A 17,059-nucleotide genomic window follows, 5' to 3' on the forward strand; every position below is an offset into this window, starting at 1 on the left:
GTTTTGTGTAAAAACACAAAAACCGAAGATCCTGTATTAGATTTTCTTGTTTTTTATTCCGGAAGCGAAGCGAAACCGTGTCGCTTAAATACAATTATTTTACTTGACTTTAATATTCATACAGTTTATTATATGAAACATAAATAAAGAATACGCCATGACTTCGCTTCGCCGTCGCAGTAAAGGTAGTCAAATAGACGAAAAAAGCAACACATTTTCCATGTACGTCGTGCCTATTTTTATATGTAACTCGTCTTTTACCATTATTGATGATATTTTACTTTTGTGAAATACGTTTTTATTATGCAATAAAGAACGAATGTGTAATAATTTTTTACATGTACAGTCTTACTACAAAAATATACACCCTTGAATTTTCAATTATTGAATCAAGTTTTAAATTGTTTTGTAGTAAGACTGGTATTTTTTAAATTGTACTTATACTTATTACTGTATCTGCATAATATTTGTGTGTGTAAAGCGATGTTTAATATAATAATCTTTTGTAAGACTTGTTTAAGATGTAAATATACAATATACACATATTCAAAAATAGTTTTTCATTGGATTTCCTTTTCACCCTGAACTTCCTTGAATTTGATATTTTTGGTTTTATGTCATTCAAATGCTTTATAAATATATAAATTTATAAAGAATAGAGAAAAATCGATGAACTTCCTTTTATATTTAATCCTTGAAATACAACAGAACTTATAAATACAAACATTATATATATTTTATATATATATATAAATCTCGTGTCACAATGTTTGTCTTCAATGGACTCCTAAACCACATAACCGATTATAATGAAATTCGCACACTATGTACAGTTCGATCCAACTTGAGAGATAGGATAGTTTAAATTTCAAATCGTTTAAGAGAAAGCGGGCGAAGCCGCGGGCGGTAAGCTAGTACAAACATAAAAACACAACTAGACAGCTATTTTCATAATGGTCCAAGATCCCAGAGCCGTAAGACACAATTTATTTTCTAAAGCATATAAGTTTCGGTTCACAGTAGTCTCTAGTCTACTTTTTAATATCTGAATGCTTGTGGAGCTCTACCCGTGACACCTGCGCCACCTGAGCCAAAACTTTTATCAGACGCTTTAAACTCAAATATATGAACTTAATTTATTTTTAAATGGCTGATTTTTTGATATGTTATTAAAATAACTATTACAATGTTAAACTTTTTTTACTTGAAGCATCGTAAAAAGTCAAACTCCCGGTTTTTTGTGTATATCTCGAAAACTGAGGGAGTTAAGAAAAATTGATATGAAATAACGATGATTAAAAAAAAGAAACCCACAAACCTTTTTCGGTCAGATTAAGAGAACCCACCAACATTTTTGTCAGATTAAGAAAATATGCTTTCAGGATACCGAGATAAACCTCCCCTATGAAAATCTGACGCGCTCGAGTATTTCAAAAGGACTCTTTTTTTCTGCATTTTCAAAAATTCATCATAACTTATCGTCATGTCGTAATCGTCAGTTTTTTTAAGGGGAGCTTCCTTGGGGCCTACTTAACACCTCTTCCGAAAATCTGACGCGCTCGAGTAAATTTTTTTTTTGTGCATTTTTGACGAATTTATATGCCTAGCCCCACCACGCAAACCGGCAGATTAGTATACCGTTGTTATCAGAGGGACTTGGGGCATACGTAGTATGAATATCTGACGCGCTCGAGAATGCCCAAGTAACTGTTTTTTTTTTACATTTTTGAAAATCCGTACACGCCAAACCCACCGCTAAAATGGTTTTTACCATAGAAGCTTTTCTTTTCGAAATTATTTTCTCTTTTGATTTTGATAAGTCTCGTCGACGCCGTTGAATTACGTCATTTAGCTTCCTCGCCTCCCTATCTATTGTGTCTTAGGGCTTATCATGTAAGCTTTAACTCAAATTGATTAATGATAAATTAAGCATTGCCTTAGATTACTACTGTATTCTCACTCAAACAAAACTCTTTTAAATTGAAAATATGCAGAAAAAAAATATAGCTAATTATTACATCAAACGAACTCTTCGTAGTCTTAAATACCTATTATATACCATTTCCTATTTTTCATGGATAACTTAAAATAATACATAGTGATAAATAAACAACCAGTTTATAAAAATATTCTTTATTAGTTCAACCAACACTAAAAATAACACTAAACACTAAGTAGCCAAAGTGCAGAGTAGTGCAGTGCCACGCTTCACCCAAAAGTCCGGAGATTCCTTCCCCGAATGTAAGTCTACGGCCACGACGAATGCTCCCATTCGCTTTGGATAATAATATGTTGGACACACGTAGCGATCTGAAACAATATTTTAGGTTTATTATGCTGTTAATATAATATAAGTTATATTCATGTGCTGTAAATTAGAATACACTGAAAGTCAATGTTTTGTTTTTTTTTAGTAGTGTACTTTGCAAGTCATTACTACAATCACATATCATAGATGATGGTATTGAAAAAAAGTAAGATATTAGTGCTGATTTACACAGGGTCAGTTTACATGAAGTAAGTAGTAGTGGTGCGTTTCTCACGGTGACCACACGTTTGTGAAGTCAGTGGGAAAAATGAATTCGCGAAAACAACTGAAACGACGATTTCATTATTTGTTACAACAAATAATGATAAATTTTACAAAATTTATCAATTTTGCTGTTGAATGAGTTAATAGTTATTGAATGAGTAAATTGTAGAAAATGAGATAACTAAAAATAAACGACAATGTGTAAGAAAATGGATTTAGGGATTTAATATCCCAAAGGCACTCGTTTTTGCCATATTTTAAGGTTTCGTCTTCGCTTACGGGTCATTTATATCGCCAGCGAAAAAAACATGGTCACTCTACAACGCAGCGGCAGTGACTGACCAAGCACTGACTTGTCTGTTTACACGGGGTTTATTTGGCTGACGCGGGGGGGATTTTACCGTAATACCAGGTGTCTATGGGACATTTTTGGTCATCTTCTGTAATTCTATCTTTTGTACAAAATTTTGTACAGTGGGTCTTAATGTAGCAGAGAAAATAATAAATCAAAATTACAAAAAATAAAGTTTATTATAGAAATTAAATAGAGAACAAAATTTTACCATTTGAGATCTTTAGGCTTAAATTCTATTAAGACGATATTAAATTACGCGACCTCGACTTCTACTCCCACGACTACCTTCTTCCGCGAGTGCTTATAATATTTCTTCCAAGACTACAACCACGTGTCCCATGTAGACGAATTCGTGTTCTGCTGCGACTTGATCCTCGTAAAAAGGAGAATCATCATTGTCATCTTCAATAAACGGCTGTTCATCTTCTTCTTAGAAGAGCTTGAAGGTGAAGATTCATCTCTTTCATCTTGCATGTACTCGTCATCTGTCTTATTATATTCAAAAAGGTCCTCTTCAGCTTCTGACTCATATTCTAATTCATTTAGACACTGAAAAATCTCATTTTCATTTGAATCTAAAATAAAAACAAAAATATTCTCTATGAAAAGCAGAATACCTAACGTTTGATACTAAGAACCAATGTACAAAATATTGAACAAAATAATTGATGACTTTGTGAATCACATTTATTCAATACAGCAACAAAAAATATTAATAGTGTGTAATATTTACACCTTATAGTATAAAATAACATTAATAGTGACTGGGAAAACTAGTGATTATATAAGTATTTTGAGATTAAACTTACTCTTAGCACGAGGGAGCGGCAGGCTTCGTCGTTCATCACAGCTGGTTTTGAAAATATACTTATTTTTTTGTTGGCAGCGTTGATAACATAGACAATACAAACTATTTAAGTAATTTTGACATGTGAAACTATTCGCGGGAAGATTTGAAAAAAACTACAGTTGTCAAAAGAATAAGTACAAAAAATTGTACACTGGGCGGTTACTACTATAAACTATATTACAGAGCTGGGTCAGATAACACTATTTTATTTTGTACAAAATTTTGTACGCGGGGTCTTAGGAGGATATATTCTATTCAAATATTCAACGGGTTTAAATTTAATCAAAAAGTATTTCTATAGCTCTAACTGGGCAGAGTATATTGTTAAACAAGGTTTTCAGAGTCAGCCAGTAAATAAAATTATTTTAATTTAAAAAAACTTCGCCCGCATTGAAACAGAACAAACTTATATCAGAATGAAAATTAATTTCAAATCGGTCGAAAAGCTTTTGAGTTCATTCGTACACCACAAAAAAATACATTATTAATATGTACAATACCGTACAGCTCTTTACAATTTGACTTTAGATTAGTCATTACATAGTATAAAACAAAGTCGCTTTTTCTGTCCCTATGTCCCTTTGTATGCTTAAATCTTTAAAACTACGGAACGGATTTTGATTCGGATTTGAACGGTTTTTTTTAATACATAGAATAATTCAATACTTCAATAGGAAGGTTTTAGTGTATAATTTATTAGGTTTGAGACAAAGCGTGCGAAGCCGCGGGCGGTAAGCTAGTATAATATAAAAAACTAACTCTTCAACCTCCGCCCCGTACTTCTAACCGGCTTGAAGTGTATCGGTGACACTGGGAACACGAGTTGCATCGGCAGCGGCTCTTGCAAGTAGCCCTCCTTCTTGTTCCAACTCGCGCCCTCTAGGTATAGCCCTCTGGAAAATTGTCATTTTAGTTATTTGAGTGTTCTTAATAAATATTTTTTTTTCTTTCATTCTTGTGTTTGTAACGCTATAAAAATTAATTTGATAAAAAAATAGAGGTTTTAGAGTTGAAGACAGTGGCAGGTTCTAGACTATTTTTATTATATTTGTTTATTTTTCATCTTACAAATTTTACTTTTTCCAACGTAAGAGCTCAAATACAAAAGCAAGTATTACCCAAGTAAATATAAAAAAATATTGGTAAATTTACAAAGATGGACAGGCAGTTGAGAATTTTTATTTATTAATCATGTTTAGGGACCAAAAAAGCACTAGAATTACGTCTACAAAATTTAGCCATCCTATAAAACTAAACCAACCGTATATACACCCCTCCGTCTCTGGGCGGTCGCACGAAGGCGGTCTCCTCTAGCGGCATCACCGTGAACTCCCAGCACAGCGTGTCGATGGGCCAGCCCTCGCCGCGCGCTGTCGTCTGTAGAAAAAGGTAGTTTTTCATGTGTTTTTGGTTATTTTGTGCGTAAGATTTTTATAGAATGCAAGACAATTAATGTAAAGAGAAACAGTGAATAAAGAGAAAAAGAGAGAAAAAAAAAAGAATTGTACAAAATAAGTTTCCTGATGAATCATGAAATTTTTACGCGAATTGAGCGGAAACAATTTTTGATTTTCATCTTTAATCTGCAGCTAATAAATCTATACCCGGCGCGGCCTAAGATGATCCCTATGACACTGACAGTTATTCTCAAGAGACAAACTTGTAATGGCGTCACCATTAAATTAGAAACGTATTGGAGGCGTCTAAAAATGGCATTTATTAATTTTTACGTAGCTTTATGCTATTACAATGATATTCCGTTGGAATTATAACAATTCTTATCATTTACTAGAAATTATATCAATCTGACTTTACGTTTACGTCCTTCAAAACTTACATCGTTGGCATTTATCGACTAGTGCGGAAAGTATCGATTAACAAATTTCGATAATGGAAAGTCACATTTCGAGTTCACATTTTTTCCATGCTTAAGCTATAGTTCATTCACTAGCTATTAAATGGAACAGAAGATCGCAGCATAATTAATTAATTAATTACCGTTCGCGTTAATTTACTTACCTATGATAATATAAGTTTTTTAGAAAAATTAAATGGTGGATTCCATTTTCATGATAAAATAATATACACTGTGTTAAACGGGTTAAAAATTACGAGAAAATGATAAGGTGCATTTTTATGTTTTGGAAAACTTTCGTTTTACTTACCGTTTCGTTTACATAATAGACGTTAAAAATTCATTTTATAATATTTGTAAAAACATGTTTACCGACGTGGCTGAATGCAAACCACGCCTTTGCCTATAAAATAGTAAAGTATCGACACGATCCATCATACGAGCAATCACTAAGACGAACTGTCATAGGGATCATCTTAGGCCGCGCCGGGTATAAGTCCATACTTGCTATAAATATTTCTGAATCCATCGTAAGTTCTGAAACGTTCGAAACCCATCTTATGCTCCGTGACCTTCCATCTTCTTCCATTACATTTGACGACAGTTTGATCAGCACTTCAGCGGCTATTCACAGCCCACACGTGGGCCAGCCGCCCAGCTGTGGGACTGCTCACCTGCATGACGGCGGTGAGGAAGCCGGTGGGCGCCACGAGCGCGGGCAGCCAGCACAGCGTGGGCGGCGCGCGGGGTGCGCCGGCCCAGCCGCCCAGCTGTGGGACTGTGGGACTGCTCACCTGCATGACGGCGGTGAGGAAGCCGGTGGGCGCCACGAGCGCGGGCAGCCAGCACAGCGTGGGCGGCGCGCGGGGTGCGCCGGCCCAGCCGCCCAGCTGTGGGACTGTGGGACTGCTCACCTGCATGACGGCGGTGAGGAAGCCGGTGGGCGCCACGAGCGCGGGCAGCCAGCACAGCGTGGGCGGCGCGCGGGGTGCGCCGGCCCAGCCGCCCAGCTGTGGGACTGTGGGACTGCTCACCTGCATGACGGCGGTGAGGAAGCCGGTGGGCGCCACGAGCGCGGGCAGCCAGCACAGCGTGGGCGGCGCGCGGGGTGCGCCGGCCCAGCCGCCCAGCTGTGGGACTGTGGGACTGCTCACCTGCATGACGGCGGTGAGGAAGCCGGTGGGCGCCACGAGCGCGGGCAGCCAGCACAGCGTGGGCGGCGCGCGGGGTGCGCCGGCCCAGCCGCCCAGCTGTGGGACTGTGGGACTGCTCACCTGCATGACGGCGGTGAGGAAGCCGGTGGGCGCCACGAGCGCGGGCAGCCAGCACAGCGTGGGCGGCGCGCGGGGTGCGCCGGCCCAGCCGCCCAGGTGCAGCCCGCGCAGCCACAGCTCGCGGCACCACGAGCCCAGCGGCTTCATCGATGGACGCGCTGCACAAACGCACACAACGGCTCAAGCAAAAACGAGCAAACGACAGAACTCATCTACGCAACTCTTACGTGTACGTGAAAATCATGAAAAAGTTGAAAAAACGATGAGTGTGATTTATGGAACTTTTCCAACTTCTGGCTACCTAATTTTCTATCAACCTTCCACAAAAATATAGTTTTAAACAAACAATTCATGAAATCAATTAGAACGTTCCCTTCGAATCGTGGAAAGAAGAACTACATTTATTTCATATTAGAAAATGGTGTGTCCTACTGACCAAACAACAGAAGTGAAAATTTCTAAAGCCATCAGAACCTTGCATAGCCAACCAACTCAATCTCATTTAATTACCACAAAGAAGGAGCATCTAAAAAGTTTTCACTTCAACAAAGTTACAAATCTCTACGATGAACTAGAGCCAAATTACTCAGTAACCTTTCTGCCAGAAGGCCGGCACCCTTCCCTCAAATATACACGTGTACATGATCTCTAGCATTTCTGACATCACCACCAGCCCTTCGATGGCACGACGTAATTCCTGCCCATATAAACAATTTGAATTCTCCGGCTTTAAGTCAGACAAAATTCATGGTTACAATCGTTCCCCGATCATTACTATATAAATGAATTTACGGAAGAATAAGTATCCCCCATTTTTTAACCTTTAAGTTATTATACACAAGTAGAAAATTGACAGTCAGTAATTTATTGGAAATTATGTCTCGAACAAATGAACCATTCTCGAAAATTCTTTCGCCAGTAGAAATACACAATGTTGCAACTTGCACTTGATATCATTTTATTACTTTTAATCTGGGCTGATAAAAAATTTACATAAAAAAGATCGTTATCAGTAATCCGTATCTTTGGAACTACGAAACCTATCTTGAAAATTCTTCCACCATCGTTGACATAAACCTGTTTGGAGCAATTTTTTAATACAATATACCAAGCCCAAAAAAGTCTACTACCACTTACCTTCAAACCACTCGTAATACCAGATATCAGCACATTGTAGTACCCAATCTCTTGCAATAGAGACACACACATGGGCATCACGATCTCGGGGCCCATCATACGCTCTGTGGTCTCCACGTCTATTTTAGACGGTAGTTTCACTAGCATTTCTGCTGCTAGTTCGTCCACCTGGATTGAGTTGTTTTTTTTTCACGGAGTCAATTACACCTACACTTATTATTATGAAGCTTAAAATATAGTAAAATGATATGAATATAACGTAAATTGCATATATTTCCTATGGAATTGTAACAAAATAGTTTTGTAATATGACAGCTTAGTTTTTCTTACCAACTTCAGTTGATGTTTGATAAGAAAAACAACACTACACGATTGGTAAGAGGAATATTGCATTGTAACGTTCTGATGATAAAGAATTACAATCATCAATTTCCTCATCTTCATTATCAGTATCAATATACAAAAAAACAAAATTAAGTAAAATATTTTTAATAAATAACCTTTTGATCCTCCCCTCCCCCTCCACCGCCTCCACCAGTCGAGGCGAGAGCAAACAGGGTTGAACACATAATGAGTGCATCCTGTGCAATTAAATGTCTTGAATAAGCACAACAAAATGTTACTATCCAATTTTTTTGGTATGTAGTTTTTTAATTCTTTCTAATATTTTTGTAAAGTACGAAATATGGTGGAGACCATACGTAACTAAAATTTTAAATTGCATTTATTTCTGACTAACAAATTAAACAACAACGGCCCCAATGAGATCCCTGTGGAACTCCAGCTATTGTCGACAATTTTCTACAAGTCTCGCTCTCGAATATTATCAATTTGATACCTATTTCGGAGATACGACGCAAACCATCTACGAAGTGACACATAAATGCTAATTATGATTATCGTTCTTCTTCTCTTCATAGTAGATAGGAAGGCGAGGTAGCTAAATGACGTAATTCAACGGCGTCGTCGAGACTTATCAAAATCGAAAGAGAAAATAATTTCGAAAAGAAAAGCTTCTATGGTAAAAACCATTTTAGCGGTGGGTTTGGCGTGTACGGATTTTCAAAAATGTAAAAAAAAAACAGTTACTTGGGCATTCTCGAGCGCGTCAGATATTCATACTACGTATGCCCCAAGTCCCTCTGATAACAACGGTATACTAATCTGCCGGTTTGCGTGGTGGGGCTAGGCATATAAATTCGTCAAAAATGCACAAAAAAAAAATTTACTCGAGCGCGTCAGATTTTCGGAAGGGGTGTTAAGTAGGCCCCAAGGAAGCTCCCCTTAAAAAAACTGACGATTACGACATGACGATAAGTTATGATGAATTTTTGAAAATGCAGAAAAAAAGAGTCCTTTTGAAATACTCGAGCGCGTCAGATTTTCATAGGGGAGGTTTATCTCGGTATCCTGAAAGCATATTTTCTTAATCTGACAAAAATGTTGGTGGGTTCTCTTAATCTGACCGAAAAAGGTTTGTGGGTTTCTTTTTTTTAATCATCGTTATTTCATATCAATTTTTCTTAACTCCCTCAGTTTTCGAGATATACACAAAAAACCGGAAGTTTGACTTTTTACGATGCTTCAAGTAAAAAAAGTTTTAACTTTGGACAAAAATGAAAAGAGACCTTTTTTTTGTAAAATAAAATTACCTTTTTTGTTTATTTAAACTTTTTTTTTGGAAAAAGTAAAGTTCGCGACTTATATGCTGCAACGCGTTTTTCGGAAGATGAAATGGCTCCTCCAGACTTCCGGTCATGCGGAAACCGGCAGATTTTGTATTTTTAGTAAGTTTTAGATTATATTCTTCAAAATAAAAATAAAAACAATCGCGCTCGAGAATGCCGGATTAACGTTTTTTTTTTACAAGTTCGCGACCCTATAACTCGGCGGCGTCAAGGACTTATGGTCAGATTAGTTAAATTTAGTCTTAAAACACTAAAATCAACCCCCAATATCTTAATCTGACGCGCTCGAGTATTTCAGACTATCGATTTTTTTTTACTAATCTGATCGTCTATCCTAGGCGCGCGTCACTACATAAAGAGCTAAATAGTTAACAAGGTTGTTCTATTAGGTCTAAGGTATCTCTCATATCTTAAACTGCCACGCTCGAGTATTACGGAAAATTCCCCTCTTCGCCTCCCTATCTATAGTGCATTAAATGAAACGCTTTGCTAAAATCTGGTTGAAATTTTCAACTGGTAGGTAAAATCCGATGAGGAATACCGAAAAACGCTCAATTAATTCACGAGTTTGATGTGAATGAAAAAACACAACGTCATAGTCTGAATATCGTCTCAATATTCGTCATCATCGTCTCAATATTCCTCGCCAGGAATTGTTAGATACGTAAGTAGGGAATAAATGAAACGCTCGAAGGCTTTATTCGCACTGCTTTAATTGCTTAACGGAACATAGGCGCGGACGCAGTCACGCACACATATACAACAGGAATCGAACGCCTTGATTTTTAGAAAAAAAAATGTGTGCGTGTACTAGTATACACATTACACACGTAAGAAGTGAATCTTCTTTATGACCTTATTTTTCAAAAAATAATTTACTATATATGCAACTTTACAGAAATACGTCGAATCACGCGTGGAAGGGATAAGAAAAAGATGGCGCGTAACGGAAAAATGTCACGCGTAACGAAAAAATGTTACACTAACTTTTTTTGCAACCCCGATAAAGAAGTTTCACTTCAAAAAAACCAATCCCTTATAAGTTGGTTGAACTATTTTCTAACAATTGACGCAATCACTTGACGTACCTGTGCTTGTGTAGCGACATCAGCGGAGGCATGTTGTCCGACCGACTCAGCGCGTTCCTGCGGCGGCAGCAGGTCCAGGAAGTCGCGGTACGACTCCAGGCTGCCGTCCCGCGGGATGTGGTATGCCGGGATGCTTGATAGTCTGACCATACGATGAGTAGCAATGGTAATAATGATGCAATAGTAGCAACGATAGCAATGGTAATAATGACGCAATAGTAGCAACGATAACTATGATAATAAAGGCAATATATTTAATTGTTTATTGCACACACAAAAGACAAATATAATCCATAGTACATATTTATATTAGTTTTAACATGATAGAACAATAGTAACAAGAGAAAAGGCAGCGGCAAGAGTTACTTCCACTTTAAAGAAGAAAAGAAAATACATTTATTTCTAGAAAAAGGTACACACACAAGAAGAAAACACAAAATAGAAGAAGAAAGAACTTTAATAGTAATAGTATCAGTAACAACATCATTAACTGCTACTATAAGTGTTATAGTGATAGTTACAAAAATAATAATAGCAAAAGCTAAACTAGAAACTACTACTACAAATATTTCTACTACGACAACAACAGTAACAGTATTATTCATAACAACAATAAGAACAAAATCTATAATCACAACATTGAATTGTTCTACTACAACAGTAACATTGCTGTTTGTTTTCTTATTAATGTACCATCAAAAACAATAATAACACAAGTGATAACTGCGTTAAAAACAACCGACTTCAAACTTGCACTTGCAAAATTTACAAATACCTACGGACAAAAATGCTCATAAAATAAAAACTACTAGGCCTATCCGAATAAAATTTTTATGGGACCAATTCGACACCATCCCGCATCGAACAAAAAAAGAATCACGTAAATCGGTTCAGAAACCTCGGAGTAATCGGTGTACATCAAGAAGCTTATATCTTATACACTGGAGATTTCGGTATGAACATTTGACGTGTAACAAGAAAATTGTTGTGTTTTATCACTTTCACACCTAACTTGGTATTGCCACTGTTAATACGAAGTTTTCCCAAGGCTACTATGTATGCCGTAATATTCTGTGCAAAAGGTTAGTTTTTGTACATGAGTTTGTTGATAAATTGCCAACAACGTCATTCAGAAGCATTGTTGGATGAGACAATTATTATTTATGCTAAATAAAATAAGTATCTGGACCAATTATTAAAAAGCGATACTCCCTGATTATGGGTGGTTACCATAATAAAATTGTAGCAACTCTCACTTTGACAATATGGCATAAGTGTCAAAAAAATTGCGTCGCTTCGAATATTTAAGTTAATATTGTTGCGTATTTAATAAATATTTTCCGAATATAAATAATGTATTGCATTGTGAAAAATTGCAGAAGTGTTTGGACACCAAATTCTGGCATAGAATTTCACAGGCAAGTGTATATTTACGTTATTTACAATATTCCTCAATACTCCTGCATTTACCTGTTTAGAATCATTTCAATGGCAAAAATTGTAAAATTTTGCATCATTTTAGAAAGCAGTCATGTTAAATTTGTTATTTTCCTAATACATTATCATTTTTCAACAAGTTTTCAATAAACAAAATTAACAAGTAAGGTAACCATGATGACGAGTTTTTATGGATAGTGAAGAGAATATATTGTAATAACAATATTATGATGAAATTTAGAACACCATTTTCAAGATTTTTACTAGTAATGAAACAACACTCGACATCGGTATTGCACTCACATGTAGTTATAAGATTGTTCGTTTTTACATGAAATTTATACTTTTTTAACTTACCTCATATTTTTTGTTTTAGGTATTTCAGCTTTCCAAAAAGTAAAATAAAAAGAAATATATGTGCCCATCAAGGGTAAAATTACTGAGGATTACGACCCAGAAAAAAATACCTTTTGAAAAATAAACTTTGTAAAGTTAGCTGAAATTTGTGCAAGGCGTTTATTATAAACAGTTTTTCTTTGATGATTTTGGCTTGAAATTGACCCGTCGAAGCAACGCGTTTAAAAAGAAGATCTGAGTAGCTTACAATTTGGTAAACAGCATCTGATGCAAAACACAACTTTCCTCTATTTACAAAGGATGTTAATGCTATATATCGGTTCATATCCAGGCTTTGTAGCCAAGAGTTATTTAAAACTATCATTCTATACCAATTAAAATTGTATGTACCTATAAAGTATGGCCAGTAATATTATAATATAATTAATACTGTTAAAAATATATGTCGTTATTATTTATAGACCATGATTTTTAGTTTTTTCTATTTCGAAAAATCCTGAATATACAAACCAGTGTGGTCACCCACAGAAAGAGACAAAAAACAACACTGACGTCATTCAAGGTTATATTTTCTTGTGACAAGTCAATGGTCATAGTGCAATCTCCAGTGTATTAGATATAAGCTTCTTGGTGTACATACATAAAAAAAAAAAAAAAAAAATACCGGCCGAATTGATAACCTCCTCCTTTTTTTTGAAGTCGGTTAAAAATAGACTTCCCTTGCTACTACTACAAATTCAGTTCCTGTTGATGCTGTTACTGTACTGTACACGGGCAGCTTGAACAGTTAACGACTGAGCGACGTACACGGACTGCTCGAGCTGTCGCTACAAACCGCGCAGTTGACGGCTTGAAGCGGTCGCGACGGCTCGAGCAGTCCGTGTACGGCAGTGAATAAATGTCCATAGTTCACCGCGCGGTCGCGGCTTCAAGCTGTCGGTCTGAACTGCTTGAAGCGGTCCGTGTACGGCCGCCTTTACTACTGCTATTTAACAACTGCTACTACTCCTACTTCTACTCTTATTACTATCACTACTATTACTATATCTTTTGCACTATCAACCAACCAACCTATAAAAAGGCGTCTCAAGCGCGTCCTCACAGAAGAACTGATTGATATACGCTATGAGTACTCTCTTGTCCCAATCGTCAGTAATATGGCCGCCATAGTTGATGATAGCGAATAAGTAACGCAGCGCGTCCCAAGGGACCTCCTCGTACTCTTCTAGGTAATTGGCTAGGAGATTGTCCGATACCTGGTAAATTTTTTGAAGTGAAACTACTTTAAACGCGTTAAGAGTAAAAGTTCAAGGTCGCGTCATGGCAATACCGTCACTTTATGGAGTAAGGCAACGATTTATGTATCTTTGAATCTTGCCAAAGAAGTTTCACTTCTGACACGTGTGCTCGGCCCACACGCTCTTTTTTGATAAATCGAGATTTTTGAGATCAAGATAGGAGTAGGTAAAAACAGTAATGAGAGGAATTCATTTCAAAAAGAGTGATACAGAAGAACCTTGTTAGGAAGCTGTGTAATAGTGGAATCTTATCGAGAAGAAGTATAAATTAATGGAGTTAGAAGCAGTGAAATTTTGTTGAAACGCAGTGCTATATTAAAATCTTACTACATGGCCGTGTTATTGGAAAGTCGTGTTTTATATGAGTTTTAGTAAATTAATGGACTAAAGTGTAATCTTGTTTGAAAGTAGTATTATAAAATAATCTTGTTAGAGTCGTGTTATAGAAAAATATTTCTAGCATATGCTGGAAAATGAGAAAAGCTCTAATAAAAAAGTGTAAACCATTAATTTCATAGACAACTCACGTCAAAATCCGAGTCATTAAAGCTATACACAGCATTATAGCCAAGCTGTCTGAACCGCTTGCGCGCAATCAGCGTGCAATGGAAGAAAGATACGCAGAACAATAATCTTCGGTACTTTGGTGTCGCTTCGTCAAACTTCTCTTCGCTTATGTTCGAGAATATTCGAACTAGGTTGCCTTTCAAACCCTGGGATTGAAAGAATAAATCTTAATATATATAAATCTCGTGTCACAATGTTTGTCCTCAATGGACTCCTAAACCACTTAACCGATTATAATAAAATTCACACACCATGTGCAGTTTGATCCAACTTGAGAGATAGGATAGGTTTCATCCCGGAAATCCCACGGGAAAGGGAACTATGTGGGGTTTTCTATGAAAACGCGGGCGAAGCCGCGGACGGAAAGCTAGTAATATGTAAATATAAGCCATGCGGAAATCGGTGTAGTTGAACAGGAAATTATGATTTTGGTTATTCAATAAACGAGAAACTGATTTCTATAGATTTATTCGCGTTTCTGCAATTGCGTTTTTATCAACATCTACATCGACACTTATTTTATTAAGTTGACAGACTAAAGAATGTGGATTAGCTTTGTAAATTCTTTCACGAAAGCTATCGTCAAATGTTTGTTTTATCCCAATTTTGGGATAAAAAAAACATTAACACCCTAATAGGATATAATGTGGTCGGTAATGTCTACCTATTTGAAAGATACTATTGAATGACCAGCGTCTTGCGCTTGTTCGAAACCCGTCTCGTGGTCTAATTTTTTCTAAAAATTTATGATTCACATTTGAATGCTATAAAAGTAAACTATGTTATGCCCTGCTTTTAAAAAAAAATGTGTGCGTGTACTAGAGTACACACGTAAGAAGTGAAACTTAGGGATAAGAAAAAGTGGCGCGTAACGCAAAAATGTCACGCCTACGGCGTAACGCAAAAATGTCACGCCTACAGCGTAACGCAAAAATGTTACACTAAATTTTTCCAACCCCGATAAAGAAGTTTCACTTCAATAAAGAAGAGCTGAAAGCGCGGGTTTCAGCCCACGCAGGGAGACAACTTTTTTTTCTATTATTTGTTATGGAGAGTTTCCCGGAGCTATAAATCTCACCTGGGGTGGTTCAGTGGTCATCTTAATGCTACGCTGCAGCACTGCTAACGGGAACTTATCATCAGGCATGGAAGACAGCCAGAGCCGGAATCTCGGATGTATGCGCGGGTTGTCCAGCCCCCGCAGCGAGCCGAGCCAGGCGCAGGCCAGGTGGCAGTTCGCGAGAAACACCCACCCGCCCTCCTTCATGCCGTGCGATAACATCCTACGGATAAACGAATAACATAATGCCAAAAAAGAAAATGCTCATGCTTTTTTGTATAAATGAACATAACGGTCATACATGCCATAAATTTAAAAAGAATTATATATTCACAAAAACACCACAAAACATGTTTTATTAATGGAAAACGACATATAAAATAACAAGCTTTATGCAAATGGACTATTATGATATGAAAAAAAAAACCCAAACTACATTGAAAAAGAAGAAATTTAGCATTTTATATTTCTACTGAAATAAGTCGGAAAAAATTATAAAGAGTAAATTAGGGACATAATATTTAATAAACATAAAATTAAGCCAACATCTTATTATGATTACGAATTTTAAAAATTAATCACTTCGCAGCTGTAGGCGCCTGTCCCTGCCCTAAGCTGAGCGACTGGAACTTGTCGAACATCTTGACATCTTGCGCCAACTGTATGAGGGAGGCCGTGGGATCGACTCCCGGCGACAACACAAACAGGAGCGACGTCTTCCACGTGGATTCTTCCCATGCCGCCTGAAAGTGTGAATGTTTTGAATTTTAGGTCCAATTTATTTAAGGTAATTTTAGGTTTATTTTTTTTATTTTTTATAGTAGTTATACAATTTGCTAATATACTAGAGTGAATAAGTTAGCGAACGAGTGTTATATTATGTTGTAAATATTCTTAAATGAGTAATGACGTAGCACGTGTATGATGTGATGTGACGTAACGTGACGTGTCGTGTCGTGACGCGACGTGACCAGATGTTGTGTGATGTGATGTGACGGGACGTGAGTGACAAAGTGACGGGACGCGATGCAACATGACGTAAGATTACGGGAGGACGTGATGTGACGTGACGTGATGTGATATACAGGGTTTACATATAATTGCTCACCTTGATGTCAAGCACGGGCGGCTCGACGTAGCGTGGGCCAAGAGTGTTGACAATAAAAGTGGAGATACAGGCAGATACGCGGTCTGCGCGTAGTGAACGCACAAATAAGATACGCTGGAACTCGTTGCATACATCGTTCCATTCGCCTGAACAAGTACATAATGAGTTTGAGTTATAATGTTATTTAAGACCATTAATTCAAATCACTATGTTTTAGAAATAGTTGCTATGTTCCCAAAGAAGTATTCATGTGTCGTATTGACCAGCATCTAATTGAAACGCATAAAACCTGACGACGCACTATTGGATTTAACGATCGTACTATTCTTGTAAAAAATTGTGTTTACTGGAAGTGAAGGATGGAATTATTAACTTTGCACACGAAATCTTCTAAAAAGGTTTTTCTAAGCTTTGCATGCAGATATTTTAATTTTTAAAAAACATAGATAATG

At 37.0% G+C, this 17,059-nt stretch overlaps 1 protein-coding gene across 1 annotated transcript in view; it reads right to left on the bottom strand.

Moving 5' to 3' along the window:
• Positions 1-2,152: 2,152 nt before the first annotated feature.
• The window catches only part of LOC123693630 (dynein axonemal heavy chain 2), a 61,990-nt gene continuing 47,083 nt past the window's right edge, over positions 2,153-17,059 (bottom strand). The window contains exons 68-80 of the mRNA XM_045638816.1: positions 16,608-16,753; positions 16,082-16,242; positions 15,518-15,722; positions 14,400-14,585; positions 13,646-13,830; positions 10,781-10,922; positions 8,505-8,585; positions 8,005-8,172; positions 7,462-7,564; positions 6,868-7,025; positions 5,000-5,115; positions 4,498-4,631; positions 2,153-2,310 (exon numbers count right to left, since the gene is read on the bottom strand). Of these exons, the coding sequence (XP_045494772.1) occupies positions 2,171-2,310; positions 4,498-4,631; positions 5,000-5,115; positions 6,868-7,025; positions 7,462-7,564; positions 8,005-8,172; positions 8,505-8,585; positions 10,781-10,922; positions 13,646-13,830; positions 14,400-14,585; positions 15,518-15,722; positions 16,082-16,242; positions 16,608-16,753 (1,925 nt within the window). The 3' untranslated portion in view covers positions 2,153-2,170. The remainder of the gene's footprint in view (positions 2,311-4,497; positions 4,632-4,999; positions 5,116-6,867; positions 7,026-7,461; positions 7,565-8,004; positions 8,173-8,504; positions 8,586-10,780; positions 10,923-13,645; positions 13,831-14,399; positions 14,586-15,517; positions 15,723-16,081; positions 16,243-16,607; positions 16,754-17,059) is intronic.

The sequence above is a fragment of the Colias croceus genome, chromosome 8 (assembly GCF_905220415.1).
Source record: "Colias croceus chromosome 8, ilColCroc2.1".
Lineage (NCBI taxonomy): Eukaryota > Metazoa > Arthropoda > Insecta > Lepidoptera > Pieridae > Colias > Colias croceus.